A 25,518-nucleotide genomic window follows, 5' to 3' on the forward strand; every position below is an offset into this window, starting at 1 on the left:
TGTAGCTATAAAGAAGAAGAAGTTTGCATTAAATATCTTAAATGTAACTGGGAATTGAGTTCCGTAGAAACAAATGAGCCATGGCAAGCCAAGACTGGCTCCTCACTGGGTGGATATCAGGATACCTTACCAGTAGCTGGAAAAATCTGGAGTGAGGGACAGCAATGAGGCACTAGTCACAGCATCAGTGGGGAGAGGGTATCTGTAGGAGCATGTATTGTAAACTCTGTAATAAACAGTCACAATATCCTACAACAATGCATAGAAAGCATGTAGTTAAATTCTCATTTTCTGATCTGCTGCGCAATAACAACTGATTTATTGAATCCGTCAGACATAATGCGATCATTGGATTTCCATCTTTTTATTTGGAACTTGTCGCAGTATTAGTGTTAATTTGAGACCATGACTCATTCAGCCGTCGGGATTGTTATGTATTGATTATGTACTAAAAGCTGTATGACCATGTATATCATCTGACAGATGGATGTCATCAAATCTAAATTATAATTTGTGACATTTGTGTTCGTGTGACTTCTCGGGTCCAGTGGAACAAGGTGTGACCAGCGCGTGACGTCAGCCCTCAACGACAGAGGTTGTTTTGGAGGAAGTGAGCTCGCCTCGGCTAGCAGCTAGCACGTTAGCTTGACAGGAAAAGCAAGCGTCAACGGGAACGGGACGAAGCAGACCATTGTACCAAATCGCTGCTGTTACACGAAGGGAGTTATACGTCGACGGTGGCAGTTCTGAATTTGATAAGCAGAGTTAGCTGCGAGGCTAGCTATCGGAGATTGTTTAGCTGTCGACGCTCTAAACGTGTTGTTTTCTTACGGCAGACATTTATAGGAGCTGTTAGCCCGTTAGCTAGCCTGCGCGTTAGCTAACGCTTCCAACCGAGGCGGAGGAAAAGTCCACTTTTGATCTTTTTTACCGCATCATCGGCGCTCAGGTTGGTTTGTTTTGATTTTAGTTACTGGTTTTGCCAGCGCTATATGTGAAAGATATAGCTGTCGTTTACTAAGTTTTACATAATAGACCTTGCTCAGCTAACTAAACGTTAGCTTAAAATAACAAGTGTCACTGGTATAATTCTAAGTCGACACGGTATGTAAAACGTCTGGCTTTACTTGTTTTGAAAAGGTTCACTATTTGAAGATGATACTGTTCCCCAGGCCATCTTAAATCGCTTTCTTGCATTACCTTAACTCGCTCTGTAGCATTAGATCACCTAATGTTATGTTTATTCTACCTTGCTAACCCTTTTCAAGTGTGTTTGATGTCTGTACAGTCGTGAGGTAAAGTGTTGGGACAGTACTCTCTGCTACAGTTTGTAAAGTGGAATTATTCACACCAGCATAGGTCGATGGGATGATCATAATTATGGATTATACCGGGATGTGTATTGAATCCAGCTACCGCATTCGCTGTGCTAATCATGCTTGCCAAGTCATGGTTCCGTTAGTCCTGTGTTTCAAACCATGTGATCAGTCCCTGACACAGTGTCATGGGGTGCAGATTATGAGCCCTATGCTAGTTTTGCCTCAGAGTAGAGCTGATATGGATTCAAGTCATAGCTTTTCAGTCACTTAAGGGGCTGTAAAAGTGAAATGACGTGTGGATAAAACCTGGGACTAATCTCTTTTTGTCATAATGCTCTGATCAAGGTCTGACTCGAATGGAAAGGCGGTTTTAAAGCCCATCGTAAATGGACTTTGGACTTTGGTCATTACACTTGTATGAGGTGGTTTATTATTACAAAGCAGACTCAGCCAAGGTCAGAAATGCCTGGTGGTGTCTTGAGTAGGCACAAAGATGAGAATGTGTGATTAGCAATGGATTTTAGTGCAGAAATAATCTGCACATTTGATGATGGGGATCATGAATAAGTCTAACCTAAATATGCTTTCAGTTTCACTCAGTTTTCAGTTGGGAAGTCATCATGATGCCCTGCAGTATATTAGAGCAGCATCGGTTCATTGACTAGTTGTCAGCTATTAAATGAAAAGACAGCTATTTTGAAAACAATCAGTTTGAGTAGTAGCAAAATCAAATTTCTCTGATTCCAGCTACTTAAAAGTGAATATTTTCTGGTTTCTTCACTTTTCTAAGACACTAAACTGAATATCTTTGGGTTGTGGACAAAACAAGACATTAGAGGACATTATCCTTGGCTTTGGGAAACTCCATTTTCTGACATTTTATAGACCAAACAGTTAATCAGCTAATTCAGAAAATTATTAACAGACTAACCACTAGTGAAAATGATTGTGCATGTAATGATTGATAGGATTCATGCTTTCATTCTCTCTGTTTTGGAGTAACAGGGCGTCTTCCATTATTGTTTTCAGCTTATTGTAATGTTGGGACTGAAACAATGACGTTTTTTTCTGTTGAATGGTTTGTGAGCAGCATAAATATCACAAAATCACCACTTTACAGTGAAATAAAAACAAGCAGCTGTGGTGACAAAAATAGCAAATGTCATCTCAGCTCAACTACCCCAGCACTGCATTGTTCAACATATTTTGAAAAAAACAAAACCATAGTGAATTGTTTGTTTCATGAATTGTATTTAGGGCTTCATGGTACGGTGCGGTGCAGCACATTGTTTTACAACTATTACTATGTTTTTCTTTGTTTGGGAAGTAAAGTAAGCTCAAATATTGGAGACATTGCACTTGGTTTCATTTCTAGATCTGGTCCATTTCTTTGGAGTGTGTATTTCGAGACCCAGACCCGATTATCTTTCAGTGAAACCTGTCGGCCCATATCAAACAGGTCGTCAGTCGGGCATGGCTGAATCCATCTTGTTAGAACAATTTCAGCGTTAATCTGCTTCTTTTCTTCTCCCCTCTTATGTGCTTTTCCCTGTATTCACAGTTGTGGGACAATGACGTCAAGGAAGAAAGTGCTACTCAAAGTCATCATTCTTGGAGACTCTGGGTGAGTGATGTTGAGTTGTAGGAGCGATGCTTATGGTCTATTGAAAAGAAAACACTTAATTAGGGTATTGATTCTAGTCTGATGATAATACACTCACTGTTATGCAGCAAGCAAGGGACCTTTTTGTTTTCACCAGTCAATTCATCACAGTGTCCTTCTGTTTCACTGGTTTCTGCCCATCATATCTCTGAATGTTGTCCTTTTATCCCCTAGAGTTGGCAAGACCTCACTGATGAACCAGTATGTGAATAAGAAGTTCAGTAACCAATACAAAGCCACAATAGGTGCTGATTTCCTGACGAAAGAAGTCATGGTGGATGACAGACTTGTCACGATGCAGGTACTGAGGAAAGAGGACTTACAGGAATGTCACACTAACTTATCTCTCATTGAAACACATCAGCCATCAAACACATAGAGTAAACACAGTGGGGAGATCTTTGAACACTACAGTCAAAGTATCACGTTATTTTGTGCGTGTAAACACACCATGTGTTCTCTCTTCTGTGACTCAGATTTGGGACACAGCAGGTCAGGAGAGGTTCCAGTCCTTAGGCGTAGCGTTCTACCGTGGAGCAGACTGCTGCGTCCTGGTGTTTGACGTGACAGCACCCAACACCTTCAAGACTCTAGACAGCTGGAGGGACGAGTTCTTGATCCAGGCCAGTCCTCGAGACCCAGAGAATTTCCCCTTTGTGGTGCTGGGCAACAAGATTGACTTGGAGAACAGACAGGTGAGTTCAGATGATCACATGATGTGAAGTGCAACAGTGCAGTTGTGGGTTATTCGTTTTTGGGATGTAAATGTTTTGTTTAAACTTCAGAGTAATGGAGCATTTTCAGAAATAGCTTGGATTAAACAGTCGTTCTCTTCTACCTGATGTTTCCAAATATAACATCAGCTCCTTTGTCTTTCAGGTAACAACCAAGCGAGCACAGGCTTGGTGTCAGAGCAAGAACAACATCCCGTATTTTGAAACCAGCGCCAAGGAGGCAATCAACGTGGAGCAGGCCTTCCAGACTATTGCACGCAACGCCCTTAAACAGGTAATTTTTTAACATCTTTCGTTTCTGCAGAGCAGACAGTCGCAGAGACAAGCTCTCACTCCTCTGTGTTGTCTGACTTCAGGAGACCGAAGTGGAGTTGTACAATGAGTTCCCTGAGCCGATAAAGCTGGACAGGAACGAGCGAGCCAAGCCGTCAGCGGAGACCTGCAGCTGCTGAGGACGCTGAAGGTCTTCGGGGGGGTTGCCGTCGCCCTCACTACCCTGTCTTGCCTTGTCGATATATCCCCTTTCCCATGGCCCACTGTGTTAATCCCCAACGCCCAACATACGAGCAGCATCCCACTCATAGAGTATACTACGACACACAAACATGCTGCACTCACCTCCTTATGTATACAAAACACATTTTCTATAAAATGAGTCTCCTAGCCCAAAGAACACCTTAAGGAAACATTATGGAATTTACATGTATGATGCTTATTACTTCCCAGTGTTTCCCCATGTGCTGTTTCATGGCGGTGGTGGTTTGGGCTAATCTCAGTTTCGGTTCCATGTATATTGTTCCTTTCATATCCAGTTTTGGTTCTAACTGCTTTTATTTGGATACTTTAAGTGGTAAATTGAAGTATTATCTTTATCATCATCTCTATACTTGTTTTTGTTAATGAGTAAAGTTAGAAGTTTTTTGTTTGTTTGCTTTTTTTTTTTTTTTTTTTTTAATCAGTTTCTTTAGCAGTGGTGGTTGTTTTCTTACTCTAATGGCCCACCACTGCTGCATGAATAGAGGAAACACTGCTCTCCCCATTTTACTCATTTGTTTTGTGGCTTAAATTTGTTTCACTCTCAAAAACACTTGTTACCATGGTTTCACTTTACCTCATGCAACCTTAAAAAGAGTCTGATGCTAGGACGGGGTCAGAAGTGAAGGATCAGAGCGTGTGAAGGTGCATGTGTGGATCACATTCATATGCCGTCTGCTGATTCTCGCTAATTGGTGCCGAATTGAAAATCCAGTTTGATGACAAGCCTGTCGGGCTAGTGTGTACAGATTTTTTTTTTTCCTGTCATCCACAGTAATGAAATACTTGTTCAGACATCTCATTTTGGAGCCACAATAAATGCAATTGTAGCTCAGGTTGACGACATCGTGTGAATCCAGACTCGGCTCCTTGATGTAAGTGCTGTCCCTAACACGGTATTTGCTGTTCCTCTATTTGGGGAAACAAGGTTTGTCTTGTAGTAATCAGTTATTCTTGGTACAACATTTGACATGGGAATGAACCAAATCAAGACAGCATGTCATTCTACCTGATAGTCCTGCAGAGGAGACTTTTCTCAAGTATAAATATCATTCATAACTGTGTACTATTAGCTAGTACATTTCTTTTTACTGTCAATTATTGCAAGACTTTGTATATTTGCAAACCTCACAGTCATTGGGGGGAAGGCAAAAAGTTGTGTTGTATATCTCCATATCTGACTCTGCCAGTTGCTCGTGTTGGCAAACAGTTTAAGTGCTTGACATTTCTTTTAACCGATCAGATCTTTAACTGTCTGTTCGTACTCTGTTAAAACTCTGAAATGCATTATAGATTACAAGATAGCATACATACTGTAACTTTAAAAGAAGAAAAAAATGTGGGGGGAAGTATTGGCATTCATCATTATTATATTATTAATATGATAAATGCATAGCATCTACATTGTTTCAAAATGTCTTTGCGTTTCAAGTAATAAGGGTAATAAAAATCTTGAATAAATCATTCTGTGTTTATTTCTGACATTTATTGATAACATTTATAAATGAAATAGTATCTGTGTTACATATTTTATTACAACAAAGAAAACTGTTACTAATACAAGAGAAACCCTCAACATGAATCTTTCTCATACCTGTCCAAATAATCAAGTGCAATAAATTAGACCTAAACGGTCTTTTGAACACAGCAAACTTTTCAGTCCTAGTTCATATCTTCAGTTGGTTCTTGGTTTCTTACTGGCTCCCCGAAGCCACTGCGGAAGTGCTCCTGGAGACTTGCACTGTGCTCCTGGAGACTTGCACTGCGCCTCACTCTCTTGATCTTCCTTACTCTCACATGCGTTGGGCTTCTTTCTCTTTGATGGCGTACCGCTCGTCAGCCAGCTCATCATCTTCTTACTGCTGGCTGTGGGCTTGGGCTCCTAGGGGTGAAGGGTCAGATTTGTCATCTTAAACATCTCTTTTTGCCTGACAACTGAAGCTGTACCACTAAAATTTTCCAACCACAGTGAGTATATTACTGCAGTATATTGAATACCTTTTTGCTGTTCGGATCCACTGGCTGAAGGCACTCTGGAGAGTTGTTGCGTGAGTTGTTAACAAGTGAAGACACTGGATGGAAAGTCAAAATGTCTTTTGACTGGAGCAGTTTCATGGCATCTAGATGCTTCACCTCTCCAAAATCAAGCCATCTTCTCACTTCTTCCTCTCCATCCAGGATTGCTGGCATCCTTAAACACAACCACACAATAATTTAGGATTTCACACGAATAAAAAAGGAGCATGTTTTTCAATTAACTACTCTTACCTCTCATGGATGCTTTGCAGGTTAGGGGAAGCATTCACAGTGATTACACTGTACGTGTAAAGGGGTTCTCCACCACCTGGCGGTGTCCAGCAGTCAAACAATCCTGCCATAGTCAGCAGCTTCCATCCAGTCCACTCACCTGGGGTTTCTCCTTCCTGGCCAACACAGAGCATAGAGCAGAGCGGCATGGTCACAATATCTTTTATATAGTAAACATTGGCAGATGTTATGAAAAAATGAGACAGATTTTGTTGGTATTGTAATAGTTTTTTTACATTGCCTAGCCTGGCACTAACTTCAAAGCATAAAGCAAGTTTGTGTGTAGCATGACATTTTGAATGCTAAAGAACCACCTGGTGGACACATGCACACATTTGCTTTGGCTCCTCTCCCACACAGGATATTTTCTGCAGTGGTAATTTCCGCCACAGCTGCATTCTCTCTGCTTCTGTCTTGGATGAAAGCGCATGTTTGTGGTGCTTATATTGCTACTGAAAACTCAAAACGAACCTCTGTGCAGTCGGGGGAGGTCCCCTTTACATTCTTCGTATTGCAAGCTGAGGTCACTGGGTCATCATCTGTTTTCTGGCTGGGTCTCAGAGTCTGAGGGAAGTATATGAAGAAAGGCTGCTTGTTCTTTTCCTCCTTCTTCCACTCATAAAAACCATCAGCCAGGATGACGCAGCGCTGTCCTTTAAGCAGGGGGTCCTTTGGAGAGACGACTAAGTAATTAGATGCTGTGTGCATACACCCAGTACCCAGACCAAGAAATAAAAAACAAGAAAGATCAGAAGTGCCTAAAAGTTAACGCACCTTGTAAGATTTCTTCTCCAGCATATTCTCACTGCGACAGTTGCTGGTGCTGTAATGCATCTTGCTGGGGCTACTCTGCTTGAACCAGGAAGGTACCAGACCCCAGCGCATGGATGCCAGAACACGCTCATCCGCAGGAGCATTCTGCAGATGCACAGGTGCACATAAAAAACATGAGCACCTGCACCATATAGTGCTATCCAACGCAATAACCTCTCAGGACAACCTTAACTAGGCGTCCATAATGTTGAGAGAGTGACAGACGAGTTTACGTCTGTGGTTCATTGATTTGGCCCTCAGGTTGTGGTGTTGCATTGAATCGTACTCTGCAAACACAGCTGTACAGATAAAGTTGTTCGTACCTTATCAAAATGCCTCTGGGACAGCAGGACGGGACTCATGGACTGGGGGCTCTTGTTGTACGAGGGTCGGTATTTGTCCGCGTCTCCATCCTTCCAGCCGGGCTGTCTCCGCCGCCCTCCTCGGGTTCTGTAGGTGCAGGCTCGTCTCAGCTCATCCGGAGCAAGAGTACACGCAGTTCTTCCGCACATTTTACGGCTCAAGCGAAACTTTTCAGCCACCTGAGAAACAATTTAAATGTAGGTCAACGGTAAGCTACGCAACGTTACGGAAATACTTCTACCGTGTTAGCATGCTAGCTTAAGTTAACTTCAAGAAACAAAGCATTTCTTTTCTACTGGCTGTAAAGGAACTGCTTAAAAACACTGTTCGGCTTACCTGTCTTCAAATGTTATGATATATGTGTAATGTGCCGTTGCACTCGGTGTGTGTGTGTGTGTGTGTGTGCAGCTGTGCTGGTCTGAATGCAGAGCGGGGATTTGTCTGGGCAAAGGCTGAGGCGCGAGTGCGCACGTGACACTTGACGTACAGCAGTACTGCCCTCCTCCCCTGTGTGCCAGATCCAAGATGGCGACGAAACGGAGAGAAATTTTCAAAATGCAACGTAAAAGAACATATTCAAATATACCAGAAGAGTTCAGTTAATAAGAAGTAGTTACTTCGAACTTGTATACACCCGTGAAAGTAGCAATACCACTGTGTGCAATTAAATCCCCGTATTAAAAAATTAAACAGCAAGTGTCAAAAGTTAAAAAGCAGAATTCAGAGGTTAATGAGTTCCATCGCCTTCATTAATGTTAGCATGATCTCCAATAGGGAGTCGAATATTTTCACTGACGTGCTGGATAAACAAACTGAATGTTGTCTGTTGACACTGTGTGATACAGTCTTAACATGTCAAAGGACACAACGGCATGGCTGTGTGTGTGTCTTAAAGTTTTGTGACCTTGACGTCTGCAGAAAACTCACCATCCGGTTAGCATCAGGTGCTATCCTGACGTAGCCATGGTAACAAAAAACAGGTCGAGAGTCCGGCGCACCTTGAGTTCTTCCAGTGAAACTCAGCGGACACCAGAGCTAATACACCTGTAGACCTCAGCAGGTAAGAGGAACAAACACTAAACCAAGATGGGGAAGGTGTGCTTACAACAGGACAGACGTGCTGTAACATACAGCAGCTTATTCCAGCAGAGCAGACTGTGTTAGGTTTTAACCTGAAGTCAGCTGCCAGTGAGTTTAGAAAGAGAGAGCTGTGGTTCATTTCACAAAGTGTGTGATGCTAGTTAAACTAACAAAAAAAGAAAGTTAAAAAAGAAAGTCTTGTAACCTGTGGTGGCATTAAAACAAAAAAAATCCTAAATATTTTGTGGCTGAGGTGATTTCAATGTATAATGTTAATAGGATTTGAATGAGCATTTCTGTTGTTGGGACATGTGTCCAGTTTTGGGCTTCTGTTCAACAGGTGACTGGAGGAAATCAGACTGAGTATCACACCCTGCCTGGTGTACAAACCTGACAGGTGTAGCCAAGCTGTCTTCTGGACAGGAATTTGACCCACTTTACAGTCCACTGCTCTCAGAGGTAGGCCGATGTACAAGTCGCCAGAGATGTGTGCAGTTGTTTACGGAGTTTGAATCATTGTATATGTACACACTAGTTGTGTGACATTTGTGCATACATTTATGATTGTTGTCCCATAAAAGTTAGACTGTCCTCTGCAGAAGTCCGTGCCAGACCAAACCATGAAGCAGAGCAAGAGAAAAGGTTCCCCTGAAGAATGAGAACTGTTGTTGGTATGGAGGCCACCAGGTCCAGAGCGTCTGTCCATCTAGGCCAGGAGGGACACCAGGCTACTGATAGACGCTGTACACCATGCCCAGACAGTGGTGAGAGACAGAAAGCAGCACAGGAAACACTGTCCCTATCTGAGCATCCCAAAGACCAGAGAAATAATTCTGGAATTCACTGGGGTGTATTTTCTATAAGTGTTAGTCAAAGGTGGCCCACCAGGATTGCAAATATGTATTGACCCCAGATTGGTTGACAATTCTTGTATCAATAACACGTGCCTATATTTGCATTTTTAACCGGATGAGAAACACACCAAATGCTTAATTCTCATCTATTTGTAAATCTCATTTGTTTGTCATTTTATGACTTCACATTGTCAAAAAGTATGGATTGGGCCTTTAATAGATTGTAACTTGCTGCTGAGGGACCCATGTCTACACTGAAATATGAAAGTTTCCTACTGTATCACTTCACACCTCTGCAGGACTTGGACTTTGTAATCATAGAGTCGGCTTATGGATCAGGAAAGCTGAATTAATCATGAGGTCACAGTCAGGACAGATGGCCAAATGTTTCAACTCAGAGGCCATGTATTAAAGTTTTATGACATTGCTCTTTTTATCTTCAAGCTGAAGATGCCATGTCTTAAGCTTTAGTTACATTGTCTTTGGCTTTGCAGTGGTAAACCTACCTTGTATGCTTATTACATATATGTGCATATATAGTGTCGGCTATATTTGGTTTATGTTTTGTGCATTTAGGTGTATATCTCATTCATCAGCCAATGTGTGGACATTTTTTAGTTTATGTGTATGACAGTTGTAAATGCTTTGTTGCACATTGCAAGATTTGTAAATATTCTCCTGCCTCTTGTCCTTCATGCAATGAAATGCCCTGTGCTGGCATGTTGTGCCACTGAAGAAGGCTGGGCCATTTATGATATGCCAAAATTACATGTGACATGTTCTTTCTTCCATTGGGTGTAAACATGCTTTTGGTAGGTTAGGAACTTTTTGGATGTGGAATGGCCCGTTGTACTGACATAAGATGTTTGACAGAATGCTCCTGATGTTACAGCAGGAGAAACAGAAGGCTGGTCTAAGGATCAGAAGGTCACACCCGTGGTCCAGCAATGCAACCTGGGCAACAGCCCACAAACAAGTAGGCATACCCTGCAAGTAAACAACTGATACTCTTGCAACATTAACTCTTACAGCAGCAGTTTGTAAGTGTGTGTGCATGTGTGTGTGTGCATATGTGTACATCAGCTACACCTCCTGAGGGCAAAGTTCATCGCAGTCTTGTCAGCCTACCTGTTCTTAACCCAGAGAGACTCAGGACAGCCAAAGCATTGGTAGACCAAGCTGTCAAGGTGAGTTACATGTGTTAACATGTATGTCCATGGTCACGTTCATTGCTTATTGGTCCAAGAAGTTGTCCATCATTTCTGTGTCTCCTGTGTGTCTGCGCAGATGCATAAGGTATTCTCTGTCCAGGGCCCTTACCCTGTCATCAGGACAGCATTGAGGGCCAGAGGCTGGGTTGAGCAGCGTGTGCACCGCCCGAACCACCATGCTTACCGGTATCACAACGATGAGGGCAGAACCAGCGCCAATGATGCTGATGACAGTGATGACGATGACGGTGAGCTAGATGAAGGTGTGACTGTTCAGATATCATTTGATATTATACTGGGTTTGGATTCTGTCTGTAACATAGCTTGTTCTTCTCAGACATTGTCGAAAAAGAGCGGGATCCAGATGGACTGCATGATCTTATGGTAAAAATGATATTTAATGTTGTGGCTAACATGAGGCTAAGGTGAACAGCCAGTAAAAGACTGTTGCTTACCTTGATAACCATCCTGGAAATTTAAGGTTCGTAATAGCAAAATTCAACAGAAACCCAGATTCAGCTCTTTTCCTTCCCCCTGCTCTTACAGTCTCGCCTGGTGCGGAATGAAATGGTTTATTTCTATTGGACAAATCGTAGAGATGCAATCAACACCAACAGCTTGCAAAAAGAACAGATTACCAATCATTTCGCAAAAGCAGGCAGCTTCACTACCAAGGTAGACATATCTGCTTCTATCATTCTTACGGTGACCGTGGTCTCCTGTCACACGCACCATCAGTGTTTGTCTTTGTTTGTCAGGTGGGGTTGTGTGTGAACCTGAGGAACCTGCACTGGTTTGATTCAGCTGACCCAGATACCTTCTTCCCCCGCTGTTACAGACTAGGAGCACAGGATGAGAAGCATGCTTTCATTGGTCAGATCTGGTTTTATGGCCCATCAGATTGGATTAAAATTATATCCAGTGATTACTAGAGTAAGTTCACATCACTCTGTCTCTGTGCTTTGTGTAGAGGACTACAGGAGGACAGCCTGCGCCAGTCTTTTGAAGTACATTGTGGAGAGGGAGCGGGGCGTTCAGGGACAGGCAATGAGCCACAGCATTCAGAGTATGAGCATCTCTCACATGACTGTGTACTTACCCAGTGTAGCTAAATAAAGAGAGACATCACTTTCTTGCTCCACCGTCAGATCAGAGGATGAGAGGAAGCAAACAGCGATCGAGGCCAGTAGTCCGTTCACAAATGATTGACAACGCACTCAAAGTATGCCGGGAGTTCCTGGAGAGTCGAGAGCATCGTGACATAGACATAAGCTTGGAAACACCACAAACACTCACAAAGGAGGAGTGGGCGGAGTTTATTGACAGTTACTACCTTGTTGTTCAGTGAGTACAGGGTGTGTGCGTGTGAGAGGCAAACTGGTGAACTGGTAACTGGTAAACCAAGCATCCTTCAGTGTCTCACTATGGTCCCTCCCTCTGTTTCTTTGCTCAGTGGCGGAGCAGAGATTGAAAACAGTGATCACTTTGTGACCTGCTGTGAAGCCATGCTACAGAGGTTAGTTGAGATCAGTCCACAGCTGGACATAGATGGCATACACAACATCTGGATCATCAAACCTGGAGCTATGTCCAGGGGCAGAGGTGAGGAGTCAGACACTGTCAGACAGTTCACATAATGTCTGCCGTAGTCCTGGCTGACCTGCTACACCTGCCTTCTAGGTATCAAATGTGCCAAGCGTCTGGATCAGATCCTCAGGCTTGTGGACTGTGATCCAACTCTGATCAAGGAGAGCAAGTGGGTGGTGCAGAAATACCTTGAGCGACCCTTGCTGGTCCATGGCACCAAATTTGATGTTCGCCAGTGGTTCCTGGTCACTGACTGGAACCCCCTGACTGTGTGGTTCTATAAGAAGTGCTACTTGCGCTTTTCTACGCAGCCCTACTCACTAGATACACTGGACAGGTAAGAGAGTGATACTGATAAAGACATAAGAGAAAAATTAAACACAGAAGCAGATGTGAAACCTGATGAACGTTAAATTTGAAAAAGGGGAAGTGAGAGAGAGATACAAAGTAAGGAATGTTTATGCTTGTTGTTTTGGCGGGAGATCTGATTTTGTATCAGTGCATGGCATCAAAGTAGCTGTTATCCTCAGGGTATATTCAAATTTACGTGTATTTGCTGTTCTTGACATTAGTAATATTCAAATCAACCCCCAAACTGCCTCTACAACACCTGCTCACCTATAGTATATACAAGAGTGCTTCTACCCAGACCGATGCTGCACAAGTTTTTAAGCAACAAATGAGAAATATGCCAAACAAATACTGTAAGAATAACATTAATACTCTTTATGAACAACCCACTCAGCTCTATATTTTGTTCCAGTTAATTTCTTATAACTTGATAGAGTTATAGAGAAAATGCAGGTCTAAATTTGAAATTCATAATGAGATGTTTGTGTTTTTATCCTTGGAACTACACGTGCTTTGGTCTGTTCAAATGCTAAATATGACCATAACCAAAGAGAAGATAGCTTAGAAGTCATTTAAAGGCAAACTGGGGAGTAAAAGTAGTGACAGAGTTGTATCATATCTCTCATTGTGTCTCATTATGCTTCAGTTCTTTCCCTGTCACTCATTTCTCCATTTTGGCCTCCCCATCCATTCAGCTCTGTCCATCTGTGCAATAACTCCATCCAGAAGCACCTAAGGCCCTCCCAACAACGTCATCGAGGTATCCCAGCAGACAACATGTGGTCTGATGACCAGTTCAAGACCTTTCTGTCCAAGCAGGGCCGGGAAGCTCAGTGGCAGACTGTAGTGGTCCCGGGGATGAAGAAGGCTGTGATCCACGCATTACAGACAACTCAAGATCTGATGGAGTCACGCAAAAACACATTTGAGCTCTATGGCGCCGACTTCATGTTGGGTAGGATTTAATCACTCTAAAGTTCATGGGATATGTTAAACTGCCTGTGTCAATACACATCGTCTTATATTTTAAAACAGCTTTTTCAGGAGCTGTAAAATCACATTGGTTGTTACTCATTTCTTCTCTCTGTGTTTAGTTTAATATGTCTGTGTACCTTTACTATGACAGCAAAAGGAAGTTCACCATGACTTAGACATGTTGTTTTGTCTTTCTTAGGTTGTAACCTGCGTCCATGGCTCATAGAAATCAATGCCAGTCCCACTATGGCTCCCTCCACCCCTGTGACAGCCCGCCTCTGCACTGCTGTGCAGGAAGACACATTACGAGTTGTCCTGGACCGTAGAGCAGACCGCACTGCAAACACTGGAGACTTTAAGCTCATATATAGGCAGGTGAGGAAGAGTTTTTTGTCTCCTCTTCGGGTTATACTGTACATCCAAGTGACCCAAATTATGAGGGTGATACACAGTGCTTTCAATGTAACCTTTGGTCTCTAGGCAGCAGTCGAGGTGCCACAGTATGTAGGAGTCCACCTGCTCGTTGAGGGCTTCAAGATCAAATGCCCCTGCCCACTTCCTCCACTGAGCACCTACAACCATTCAGCACCAAAACACCGGGGCTACATCAAGAAGAAGGAACCTGCTGCAGATAAAGTAAAACCTCTGCCGAAGCTGTTGCTGAAGAGTGCAGAGATGCAGCTGAGGAATGCCAGCAGAGGGGTTCTGCCTGCTCCTCTTCTTCCTCCTGAGCCACCTGTGCCGGTCCCGACTGAAACCTTCACTCTTCAGCTGCCAAGGACCGTGAAGTCCATCCACCTGCCCTTCAGTACACAGTCTCACTCTGTGTTTTTGTGAAAGAGGACACCAGAAGTATCAAAAGTCTGCTTAGAGAAAATTCAACCATGTACCAAAGAGAAGCACCAAAGTCCTCCTTTGTCTCTGGAGATTACTGATCCAAAACAGTCCAAACCAGCAGCCACCAGCACTTTGAGGTCCTAAAAGGCTTTTTAAAAGAAGGTATGCTGACCAAATTATTCACAGGCTTCTTCAGTTTGAACTCTCTTTTTTCAGGGTTTTTTTTTGGCCTACCTCATAATAAAGTCAGAATTTAACAGATTCCAATGTCTTGTCTGTAACTCAATGAGTTCTTTTAAGCAATTTTGATTCAATAATTTGATTTAACACCACAGCGCCCCCCCTCACCTTGATACCATGTTGTGATTGGATGGACCAACCCCTTATTACAGTAAATTGCTGAATGCACCCATGAATCTGAACTCAAGATTTTACAACTTGTGCTAAGAAAAAAAGGGAAATAGTCAACATTTTATTTAAATACAGCAGAACTCTACTTTTTAACAATTATACTCGGCAGTATAATGCACAAGGAGAAATGATGAGCAAGGCTTTATAAGGCAATGAATGCAAGAATTTGCACTGACTAATTGACAGTGCTCAAAGCAAATATCCCACACCTAAGGGACATAGAGATTTTTCTTAAGAATATAGCAGGAAAAACAGAAACACACATCTCAGGCCAGCAGGTGATGGTGTGGCATGATGAATTTGGATAAAATTACCACAAGTTGCTGTTGTATTCCACAAGAAGACTAATAGGTTTTGGAATTGATTGTTTATTGTAGGTCACAGCTCATGCTGGAGTTGAGAGGAATTAAAGCTGATGAAGCATGAGTCTTTCACACCTGCAGGAAAGAATATATTACTAAAATGCGATAAAGTTCTCAATATACAACAGAGTGGAAACAGGAACTCTCACCCACTGACTTACCCCCAACACCACAAAACGAGCAGCTGGTGGCGGTAGTACCCACTTGCAGAGGTAATACGCATGTTCAGGTGACGGCGAAGAAGAAGCAATTCACGAGAACAGCCGAGGCTCCCACCTTCTGTAACCGTCCTCAGAAATGGCGGCGTCCGTGTGCCGAGTCGGGAGCACCGTGGGTCGAGTCCTTGCCAAAAACCGCAGCGTAAGTACAGATTTATAGGACAAACAGAAATGCTGTTTGTAAAAAGGGGGTTGTCATCATGGGCTCTTTTCTTGTTCTGGCGTAACGCTGGAAGTAATCGAAGGGTTTAGCCTGCTTGCTAAATTAACATGCTAACTGGCTAGCCGGGCTGGCCGCTGTACAGAGACGGGAAGGATTTAGCTAACCGGTTAGCATAAGAGAGCTAGCAGTGAATACAAGGTCACCTGTCAAATGAAGAAATACATCTTGTAACAACCACTTAACCTGTAACGTCCACTTTACATGCGTATTATTAAGATTAGCTGGTCATCGTTTCAGTTGCCTTTGGCCGTTCACAAGGTCAGCAGCTGTAAAGTTATCACTTGCCCTCATATCGCGGCTAAGGTTCTCGGGATTCCCTGATTGTCGACCCCAACGCGGGACTATCCCCGGTCGGCACTGTCCCGCTAGCCAGACTATCGAGCCCACCGACATATAACGGAGCTAGTTATCTTTTTTTATGTTAGTTTTTTGTTACGTACAAGTGTATTTGACATATAATTAGTGACATATTGTTTCAAATACACCTACAGTATGACCATTAGCCTATGAATTGACTTTGTCGTTACGTTTTAACAAGTGGTGGATAAATCCTCTTTCCGTTTCCGTTAACAACATTGCTAACTTGTACCGCAGAGCTAACGAAAACTCCGGACCATTCTACAACTCCCGACCATTTATGCGTGTAGATTCTATAACTCCCGACAATTTATGCGTGTAGAAAAGAGCGAACAACAACTCCGGACTAGCAAACCAGTCCTATTACTGGCCAAGAACGTCCTGTTACTGGCATTACTGCCGCTTCGACTGGCATACTCCGCCGTCGTTTTATCCAGTAGTGTTATTCTTACTGGAGTGGTGTTAAGAAATAGTACGTGTGCCAATACATAATATATGCTATAAATGACACGAATACGTGAAATATAATCAGGGGGCAGTGTATATATATTTGATAATACGTGAAATATAATCCGGCGGGATAGATCGTCTAAACCACCTGGGGCTACGCGTCCGTGAGCGAACTCAGTTGGGAGTCTCCGTCTATCTACCGGTTCTCGGCTAGCATCGTTAGCACGGTGACTTTGGAAAGGCAGATGCTGGTAGTGGCAATCCGGAACTATTGATCATCGTCAAAATATGTGATTGTGGAATAATCATATTTGCACCCTGTCGAACAATAACGTGAAAACATGTACAGTGACACGGTGACATTATGTGAAATAGAGGTGAGCAGTGTCTACTTTCACATTAGCTTTAGCTGTGTTTCTAGTTTTTGCAGGAAAATCCAAATCATTGCGCAACTGTTTCTGTATACATTTATAATAAACATTGTCATTTTGGGTTGATCTCAGAAATAATTTAAAACTATTCAAGATACCTTCTTTAGGTAGGCTAAGTTGTAGACTTAATAGACTCAGTCGTGTCAGTCTGCCACAACATGGATTTTGTAATACTGTCATTGCCATAATAAAAGTTTAAGCATAATAAAATTTTGCTTTGTTATTGGCCCTCAAAGCTCTACGAAGTAAATTGAGTAGAGCACAGTTTTCCCATTGTTGTTTCTGACAACAAATGCCTCTTCAAATTCCTTGGATGGTGGGAGTAGATGAAAACTTTTGTGTTGTTCTTGCAGTCAAGAATAGAGAAATTAGCATGCATTGCTCATAATGTTACCTTTCACATCTCAGTGTTACCTCTGCGTTGACTAGGAAAATGGTCGTGAGTGGATGTGACACAAGTTCCATGAATACGTGCATTTCAATATGCTGAAACGTTTATCATGGTGTGACAGTATTACAAAAATCCATGTTGTGGCAGAGCATTGACACCTGTACCATCCACCCCAACTATAACCTTACAGTGCAGTGTAATGGATATGTTACAGTAGACAATTGACCTGATATATACTGATACTGGTTGTGTCTATTTTTAGTCATTTCATTGGTGGTTTGGAGAATGTGGTAGTGGTGTCAATGTCAGCTGCCAGGCTTAAGTTTAGATGTTGTCCTTTGCCAAACATTTCTGCTTTTGCTTTGCATGTAAATGGGGCAGCACGAGTTGGCTGCAAAGGTTCAGTAGTTCACATGTATCACATATTATTAGCAATCAAGGCATACATGTGCCACATTATGTGCAGCTGAATATGTGCAGTACAAAATGGCAAGACTTTCTAAAGTGTACTATGTTGTAGTATTTTGAGATATCCTGCCAACAAACAAACAAATGGGACCTAAAATAAAGTGTCCTTTGCTACGTAAGGAAAATAGCAAGCAACTGAACCAGGCAGCACACCACAACTAGTGTTAGAATACTTTCAAATGTGCACAATGGATTCATAATATGGAGGATGGAAATATGCAAAAGTGGTTTCCAGTGTGCTTCATGGGAGTAGAAAGTCAGAATTTTTAAATATCCAGGATTTTAAAATGACTCCTTGTGTTTCTACCTGTCTAGCCCATCCTGCTGTCTCTGAGGCGTGGACAAGCCTCAGTTAGCTATGCCCAGAGCCTGGTGGGAGCCCCAGAAACTCGCCTAACTACTCTGGACAATGGTTTCAGGGTTGCGTCTGAGGAGACTGGACATGCCACATGCACTGTAAGAACTCAATAATAGGGAGTCTATTTACAATCATGCAGCAGGTCTTCATAGCGCTTTATAGACTCATCATTTCACTGACATCAAATTGTGTGTGATAAATGAGAGGTGCAGTTTAACTTTTTTCCATTCCTTAACATATTTCTTCCCTGTCATAGGTTGGATTGTGGATCAGTGCTGGCAGTCGCTATGAGAGTGAGAAGAACAATGGGGCAGGCTTCTTCCTGGAGCACATGGCTTTCAAGGTAGACTTTAGCAGACTTCATGACCTGTGGAGTTTTCCAGTTTTCCACTCTGCAAGGAACCTTAAAGTCTCATTTGGAACTTTTATATCTACCTGTTAGCCAACACCTTTGCTCTCGCTTCCCAGGGAACCAAGAAGCACGCTCAGACAGCCCTAGAGCAGCAGGTGGAGTCTATGGGAGCTCACCTGAGCGCCTACACCTCCAGGGAGCACACTGCATACTACATGAAGACCCTGGCCAAAGACGTGCCCAAAGGTAAGATGACCTGCTTATAAGTAGTGAATAAAGTTTCTGATTTCAGAGACATTGTAGTAGAATATCACCCATTCTTGTTTGCAAGATCAAGACGTGAAGAGTAAGTGTGAACATATCCTCTCTTAGTTGTGAACAATCATTGTTTCTCTGTGTTTTCCCAGCCGTGGAGCTGCTGTCAGAGGTGGTGCAGAGCTGCTCATTGAACGAGGCGGACATTGAGCAGCAGAGGGGTGTGCTGCTGCGTGAGCTAGAGGAAGTCGAGAATAACCTCCAAGATGTCTGCCTGGACCTGCTGCATGCCACAGCCTTCCAGGGCTCACCTCTATCACAGAGTGTGCTGGGACCGCCCAGCAATGCCAGGCAGGCGGGACACACATCACGCACATCCTTTTAAATATTAGTCACAGTCTCAGATTTCAGATCTCAGAGCTCAGAGCTCAAAGTCAAACAGTGTAGTGTTGTAAGGATGCAAATTAGGATGTTAATTATGGCTTCAAAACTAGTGATGCACTGATTATGGCAGTCTCAATTTGTCATTATGTAACATTTTGGACATTTAGGTATGTCTGTAGCATACTATATAAAATTATGCACCATTATGTAAGTCACCATTAATATTCTATTCAATTCCTCCAGGATTCTGACCCGCCAGGACCTGGTGGATTATGTCAACAGCCACTACAAAGCCCCTCGCATGGTGCTGGCTGCTGCTGGAGGTAGGTCCTCTTCCTCCGAACACACACTGTGAGGAGTTTTGCTGGCTGCCTGTGAATTTCTGCTTTTCCCGGATTGACTGTGTCCATTTGATGTGTCTCCTCTACAGGTGTGAACCACGAGGAGCTGGTCGGTTTGGCCAAATCTCACTTCAGTGGTGTGCCTTTTGAATATGAGGAAGATGCCATCCCTGTGTTGGCACCCTGCAGATTTACAGGCAGTGAAGTGAGATTTGTTGAGAGTGTTTTGCACAAGTATTCTTCTTTGTTTTGTTTTATTCCTCTGCATAACCATTAGTTTTTTAATCCATTATCAAGACAAGTTGCAGAAATTCATCAAATTTGATCTTGCATATATAACAGGAATGCAGCAGTTACAGACTCATTTCAAGTTAATTCACTTCTATTTGAGATTGATGCATTCGATGTGATTCTGGCCTGTGGTGGAGCAGAGAGCTTGAGTGGGGATATTATTTCCACTGTCACGGTGAATTGTTTTGTTGATCTGTTCCTTCCTCCTGCCTCTCCTCAGGTCCGTATGCGTGATGATGCTTTTCCTCTGGCGCACATTGCCATCGCTGTGGAAGGGGCCAGTGCTGCCAGCCCAGACATCGTGCCACTCATGGTGGCCAACTCCATCGTCGGCAGCTTTGACCTCACCTATGGTGGTGGAAAGGTATGTGAAATGCGCTGTGAATTCATCTTATCAGTTCAGCAGTGTCCCCTTTAAGCTTTGCCCACTTGAGGTTGTTAATGTCTTGAGTGGCCATTATTGAGGGGTAGACTATGATCCTCTCTGAAAACCTGGGTCAGGGGTCTCACCCCTGCCTCTGGACCTGTTGGGAGGAACAAGACCTGAAATTAATTGCAGATGCTAAAAAATTGGTTTTGTCATTCTGCCCATTCCTGGATAAAATGTCAATTTTACATATTTTATAGTTTAATGTACTGAAAAATACACAGAACTGTAAAAGTCAGTTTTTATTTCATCATATTCGTATTTTTCTGTTCAAACTCTTGCTGATATTAAACCAATTACCCGGTGCTGGTGTGACTGTGAACATCGACGTCCGTTTCTTCTTCTCACCTGTAGCATCTGAGCAGCCGTCTGGCTCGCCTGGCAGTGGAGGAAAACCTGTGTCACAGCTTCCAGGCCTTCCACTCCTCCTACAGTGACACCGGCCTCCTGGGAATCCACTTTGTGGCTGACAAGCACCACATCGAAGACATGATGCACTGGTCCCAGAATGCCTGGTCAGTATTGACTCCAGAACACACACACACACACCCCATAACTGCATCATGTCATTTTTAACTACAGCACAATGCACATATTTCGTCTTATTTCCTTCTCTTTGTGCTCCCTGCAGGATGAACCTGTGTACCACGGTGACAGAGAGTGATGTAGCCAGAGGCAAGAACGCTCTGAAGGCCAGCCTGATTGGACAGCTCAATGGTACATAACGTGCCTGCAATGCATTTCCACAAACACACATGCAAACTCCTCAGAATCACCAGTCAACATGTCTGTTTTCCTTTAAGGAACAACACCAATTTGTGACGACATTGGCAGACACATCCTGAACTACGGCCGGCGTATTCCTCTGGCAGAGTGGGACGCTCGAATCGACGTGAGTTGACACTTTGAACTGCACTATTTGTAGTATTGAAAGATAAAATTCTTCTTTTTCAGCATTGGCTAAACTAGTTCAGTGTTCTAGGCCGTCCCATTCACACGCAGAGGTTTTTTAAATGGCTCATGAAGTGCAGATGTCTGGTTTCTGTGTATCCGTGTGTACATGTAAAATGGAACTTTTGGGAAACGGTCACCTCAGTTCATGCATGCAGATTATTGCTTTGTGTAATGAGCATTCATCTGAAACAGTAGCGGACTACCAGTTAGTTTGTTTGGTTAGCACTGCCAGGCTCTCTGCCTGAAAGGTGTGCAATAACTACAAATAAGTAAATAACTAGTTATTATTGTTTGTATTTTGAAGTTACTGCTGTCAAAGGAAAATAAGCTCAGTAGGCATGCTCAGAATTTTCCCCCTAACACTAAGGGTGAATTCAAAAATGTCCATATGCGCGTGTGGTCAAGGCCTTTGTCTGTCTCCATGATGAGAGTTCTGACTTCCCTTTCAGGCTGTGACCCCCAGGATGGTGCGTGACATCTGCTCCAAATATATCTATGATAAATGTCCTGCTGTGGCAGCTGTCGGTGAGTTCTGTGTTTTGTCTGTCCTTTTGCGGAAACATCAGGGCCCACGCTGTGATAATGTCCTCTAATCTCTCCCTCCTGCTTCTCTCCACCAGGTCCTATTGAGCAGCTACCAGACTACAACAGAATGCGCAGTGCCATGTACTGGCTGAGGTTTTAAGATAAGTTGTTCTATTGCTCCGAGTGTCCTATGTTTGCTCCTCATCTTCATCAGCCTCACCACTTTGACATCACTGCGGGAGAGTGAACACCTGAGGATTGTCCACCTGTGGCTTGACAGCGCAGGCAGCCGCCCACCCTCCCTCCTCTCCCCACCTCTCTGTTACTCACTCACTGATCACTCTGTTTTACACCAAGAGGGGCAGCAAGTCTGCACAGTGTCAGTGTTGTAATTATGTATCTGTTACCTCTTGATTGTACTACAGAGGTCCTCTTCACCTGGTACTGTTCTGGAGAGGGGAGGGGAGACAGGGTGGACTTGAATATTAAATAATCATCTATTGGACACAGTACAGCTGGTGCAGAAAACAACCAGTTTGGAGCAAGAAAATATTTATAATTTCTGTAACGTTTGTTTCTGTCCACTATTGTACATAACAGAAGCTCTCATTCCGACAAAATAAAAATACTGTAAAACATGGTTTGTCTCATTCATATGTACACTTTCCAAACTTCTCAAAGTTTCAAGTACACAACACAGTTCATATTACATTATTAGATGCTTCTTTATGTTCTTTATATGCACCATTTTTAGACTCATCCCTTTATTTCTTATGTTCTGTTGCTCCTCACTGACCTCATTTTGTAAGTGTTGTACATTGTGATGCATAATCAGTCACATTACACAATATAAATCTTAAAAGTACAGTTTGAAATTACCAGCCTTGTCTCTCCCGTATTTGATTCTACAATTACTGCCAAGACTGAAAGCCCCAAGACTTTCAGTGTCTGTCTAGTAGTGTTCAGGTTTGTAGAACACGAGTTGGCACTGATAGGCACACAGCTGCACTTTCATTTTTCTCCTAAAAGCACACATATCCTCTCGTCGTTGTCCCTGTGTTCTGTCTGATTAAACATGTTAAGCCTGAAATGAAGGAAACTCTGAGTTTTCCGTTTCACAAAGGGAGGTAACTCAAACCAGAGAAAGAGGGGTAACTTAAGCTCTCGGTCAGTTACCATAGTAACAGACTCTATGAACCTAACTTGGTCGGGACCAGGTTTTTCTCAATGAACCTCGAGTTTCTCTCTGTCTCCACACACGGTATTTGATTTCCTCATTCATTCGTCAGCAGGCGAGTTTTGGGATAACATAGTTCTGCCGTCTGTTATTTAAAAAAATCAGTCAGTAGGCACTTTTCCACTAACATGGCATGTCCTTTTGACAACGATCCCGTGGATGAAGGTGCAGCTTTACTGCGCAGGGAATTAAATATTCGTCGGGAGATGGTTATCAGACCGCGCATAGATGTTCTGGCATTTCCAGACAATTATCTTTTTGAACGGTACCGTTTCACGTCACAGTCCATCATCTACATACACAACCTAATCCGTCCTTACATTTGCAACATTACCAGCCGGAGTCATGCTCTCACATCCAAGCAGGTATTGTGTGTTGCGCTGCGTTTCTTTGCAAATGGGAGTTTTTTGTATAACGTCGGAGATGCAGAGCACTTGAGTAAGGCAACTGTATGCAGGGCGGTCAGAAAAGTGTGCCTCGCCCTGAAACGGCTATTACCCACCTTTGTGGTTTTCCCTGGACATAAACCTGTCAGAGCCATCAAGGAGGAGTTCCACAGGATTGCAGGTGAATGATGTAGAGATCCAAATCAATTTTAAATTATATTCCGTTAATGACATCATGCTGCAACCTCAGACTGGGATTAGTAATTTTAATTTCTTTCAGGATTTCCCAGTGTGATTGGCTGCATAGATGGCACACACATCCCCATCACGGCTCCCTCACATAATGAAGCCGATTATGTGAATAGGAAGTCCATTCACAGCATAAATGTGCAGGTACGTGTAGATTGACTACTGTTTCAAAATGTTAAAGACTGCATCATAGTTCAACATCTGTCATTTTCTGCACTGTCAAGATCATATGTGATGCAGCAAATCTAATTTCCAATGTGGAGGCCAAGTGGCCTGGGTCTGTTCATGACTCAAGGATTTATCGCGAGTCTAACCTGAGCAACAGACTGCAACGTGGTAAGCAGCCTAAAGATTTGCACAATATAATTCACTTGTCCCCCTCCTTTAACATACTCTGATGTGTCCACTACACATTACAGGAGAGTTTGATGGCCTTCTGCTGGGTGACAGAGGTTACCCATGCCAACCGAGGCTGCTGACCCCTTACCCTGACCCTGAACCAGGCCCTCAACAGAACTTCAACCGGGCTCACTGCAGGACGAGAGCCCGGGTGGAGATGACCATAGGCCTACTGAAAGCCCGTTTCCAGTGCCTACGTCGCCTCAGGGTGACCCCTGAGAGGGCCTGTGATATTATTGTGGCATGTGTTGTTCTTCATAATATTGCCACTATTAGAGGAGAGCAACACCCTGCCCTACAAATTGAAGACCCTGATGATGACCCCATCCACCTGCCAGCTATGCAGGACGGCAGAGCAGTCAGAGACACCATATGCCATGATCACTTCAGAGATTGAGTCACCATCATCACCACCACCACCACCACCACCACCACAGCAGTCAAATAAAGACACAATACACACTTCATTTGGTCTTCTTTATTTCCTACAAATACAAGAGCTAGGTTAGTTAATGTTCCAATAGTTAACATATTTAACATAATTCACCTGTGACCATGCACCCACCTCTAACTTGTGCTCCAGTATTTCAATTTCGAGATCTGCCCTCCTAATCTGGCGGTCCAAGTATTGCATTTCTTTGTTGGTTTTCTGTATTTTTTTTCAGCAGGTGAATTTTATAAATCTCTTTTACTGGTAACTGGGAATACATAAGGAGGGCATTAAATTATACAGTTGAACATGAATTCCACAGAATGAACCTCTGGTGTTTACTGAACATCCATCTCACTGTGTCAATCTGTGCAGTGGAAGTTGAGGGACTCTCCTGCTGCTGCCCAGCCATGCCCTGTTAAAAAGGATAAGAATGTGTTAATACTTCAGTGTAGGCTAAATGTCACACTCTATATTCCACCAGAATGTTAACAAATGTAAATAGGAAGAGAACTATCAGTAACATATCGAGATGTTACCTCTATAGGCCTTTCTGGATCCCCCTCTGTAAAGGCAGCAGACATAGTTTCCTCGTGCTCTTCATCCTACATGAGTGATATGTTTCAGTATACTTAAACTACCATTTGGCAAAATCTTTGGAGTATTGCCTACTTACAGTTACAAGGTCTGCTGTGGCGTGAGGGGGCTCCACCAGGCAGATAGCACCATCAGAATCTGTTGGGACAGAAGAAAAAAAAAGACATGAAAGGGAAATAAATATTTTTTATGAATAAGCTTAAAAGAGATATATAGGCCTAGACATATTACATTTTATAAAGGCACTTGTGTCTTGGGGGGTGAGCTCTGAAGATGAGCTCCCTCCAGGGATTCCCTCAGCCACTGGCCTTCCTACATTCTGGCTTAGGGCCAGCTCCTCTGCCTCTGTTAGAGGTGGCGGTGCTGGGCCACCTCCCGTTTTACGGGCATCTGC

At 43.2% G+C, this 25,518-nt stretch overlaps 4 protein-coding genes and 1 long non-coding RNA gene across 5 annotated transcripts; 3 read left to right on the plus strand and 2 right to left on the minus strand.

Moving 5' to 3' along the window:
- The first annotated feature begins 603 nt into the window (after positions 1-603).
- Positions 604-5,714, plus strand: LOC143333490 (ras-related protein rab7). The gene is made up of 6 exons (XM_076751539.1): positions 604-949; positions 2,881-2,943; positions 3,157-3,283; positions 3,459-3,677; positions 3,862-3,990; positions 4,073-5,714. Exons 2-6 carry the CDS (start codon positions 2,891-2,893, stop codon positions 4,166-4,168), a joined length of 624 nt encoding a protein of 207 aa, XP_076607654.1. The 5' UTR covers positions 604-949; positions 2,881-2,890; the 3' UTR covers positions 4,169-5,714.
- Positions 4,604-7,882, minus strand: hmces (5-hydroxymethylcytosine binding, ES cell specific). The gene is made up of 6 exons (XM_076751527.1): positions 7,694-7,882; positions 7,332-7,475; positions 7,029-7,226; positions 6,519-6,673; positions 6,249-6,441; positions 4,604-6,132 (listed from the first exon to the last, which is right to left on the minus strand). The coding sequence occupies exons 1-6, from the start codon at positions 7,880-7,882 to the stop codon at positions 5,926-5,928; spliced, it is 1,086 nt and encodes a 361-aa protein (XP_076607642.1). The 3' UTR covers positions 4,604-5,925.
- A 267-nt stretch (positions 7,883-8,149) lies between these two features.
- Positions 8,150-14,871, plus strand: LOC143333470 (tubulin monoglycylase TTLL3-like). The gene is made up of 15 exons (XM_076751519.1): positions 8,150-9,272; positions 9,413-9,577; positions 10,560-10,643; positions 10,751-10,854; positions 10,955-11,126; positions 11,216-11,262; positions 11,425-11,553; positions 11,637-11,751; positions 11,849-11,944; positions 12,027-12,222; positions 12,332-12,480; positions 12,559-12,802; positions 13,512-13,771; positions 13,991-14,166; positions 14,272-14,871. Exons 2-15 carry the CDS (start codon positions 9,469-9,471, stop codon positions 14,626-14,628), a joined length of 2,238 nt encoding a protein of 745 aa, XP_076607634.1. The 5' UTR covers positions 8,150-9,272; positions 9,413-9,468; the 3' UTR covers positions 14,629-14,871.
- A 763-nt stretch (positions 14,872-15,634) lies between these two features.
- uqcrc1 (ubiquinol-cytochrome c reductase core protein 1) lies at positions 15,635-22,467 on the plus strand. The gene is made up of 13 exons (XM_076751550.1): positions 15,635-15,761; positions 18,255-18,395; positions 18,554-18,640; positions 18,766-18,895; positions 19,057-19,255; positions 19,532-19,611; positions 19,719-19,834; positions 20,141-20,284; positions 20,702-20,862; positions 20,979-21,064; positions 21,151-21,239; positions 21,751-21,826; positions 21,922-22,467. Exons 1-13 carry the CDS (start codon positions 15,699-15,701, stop codon positions 21,984-21,986), a joined length of 1,437 nt encoding a protein of 478 aa, XP_076607665.1. The 5' UTR covers positions 15,635-15,698; the 3' UTR covers positions 21,987-22,467.
- A 1,463-nt stretch (positions 22,468-23,930) lies between these two features.
- On the minus strand, positions 23,931-25,518 carry LOC143332999 (uncharacterized). The gene is made up of 4 exons (XR_013078250.1): positions 25,356-25,518; positions 25,204-25,262; positions 25,067-25,132; positions 23,931-24,942 (listed from the first exon to the last, which is right to left on the minus strand). It is a non-coding gene; the product is annotated as an uncharacterized LOC143332999 (long non-coding RNA).

This window comes from Chaetodon auriga, chromosome 2 (assembly GCF_051107435.1).
Source record: "Chaetodon auriga isolate fChaAug3 chromosome 2, fChaAug3.hap1, whole genome shotgun sequence".
NCBI lineage: Eukaryota > Metazoa > Chordata > Actinopteri > Chaetodontiformes > Chaetodontidae > Chaetodon > Chaetodon auriga.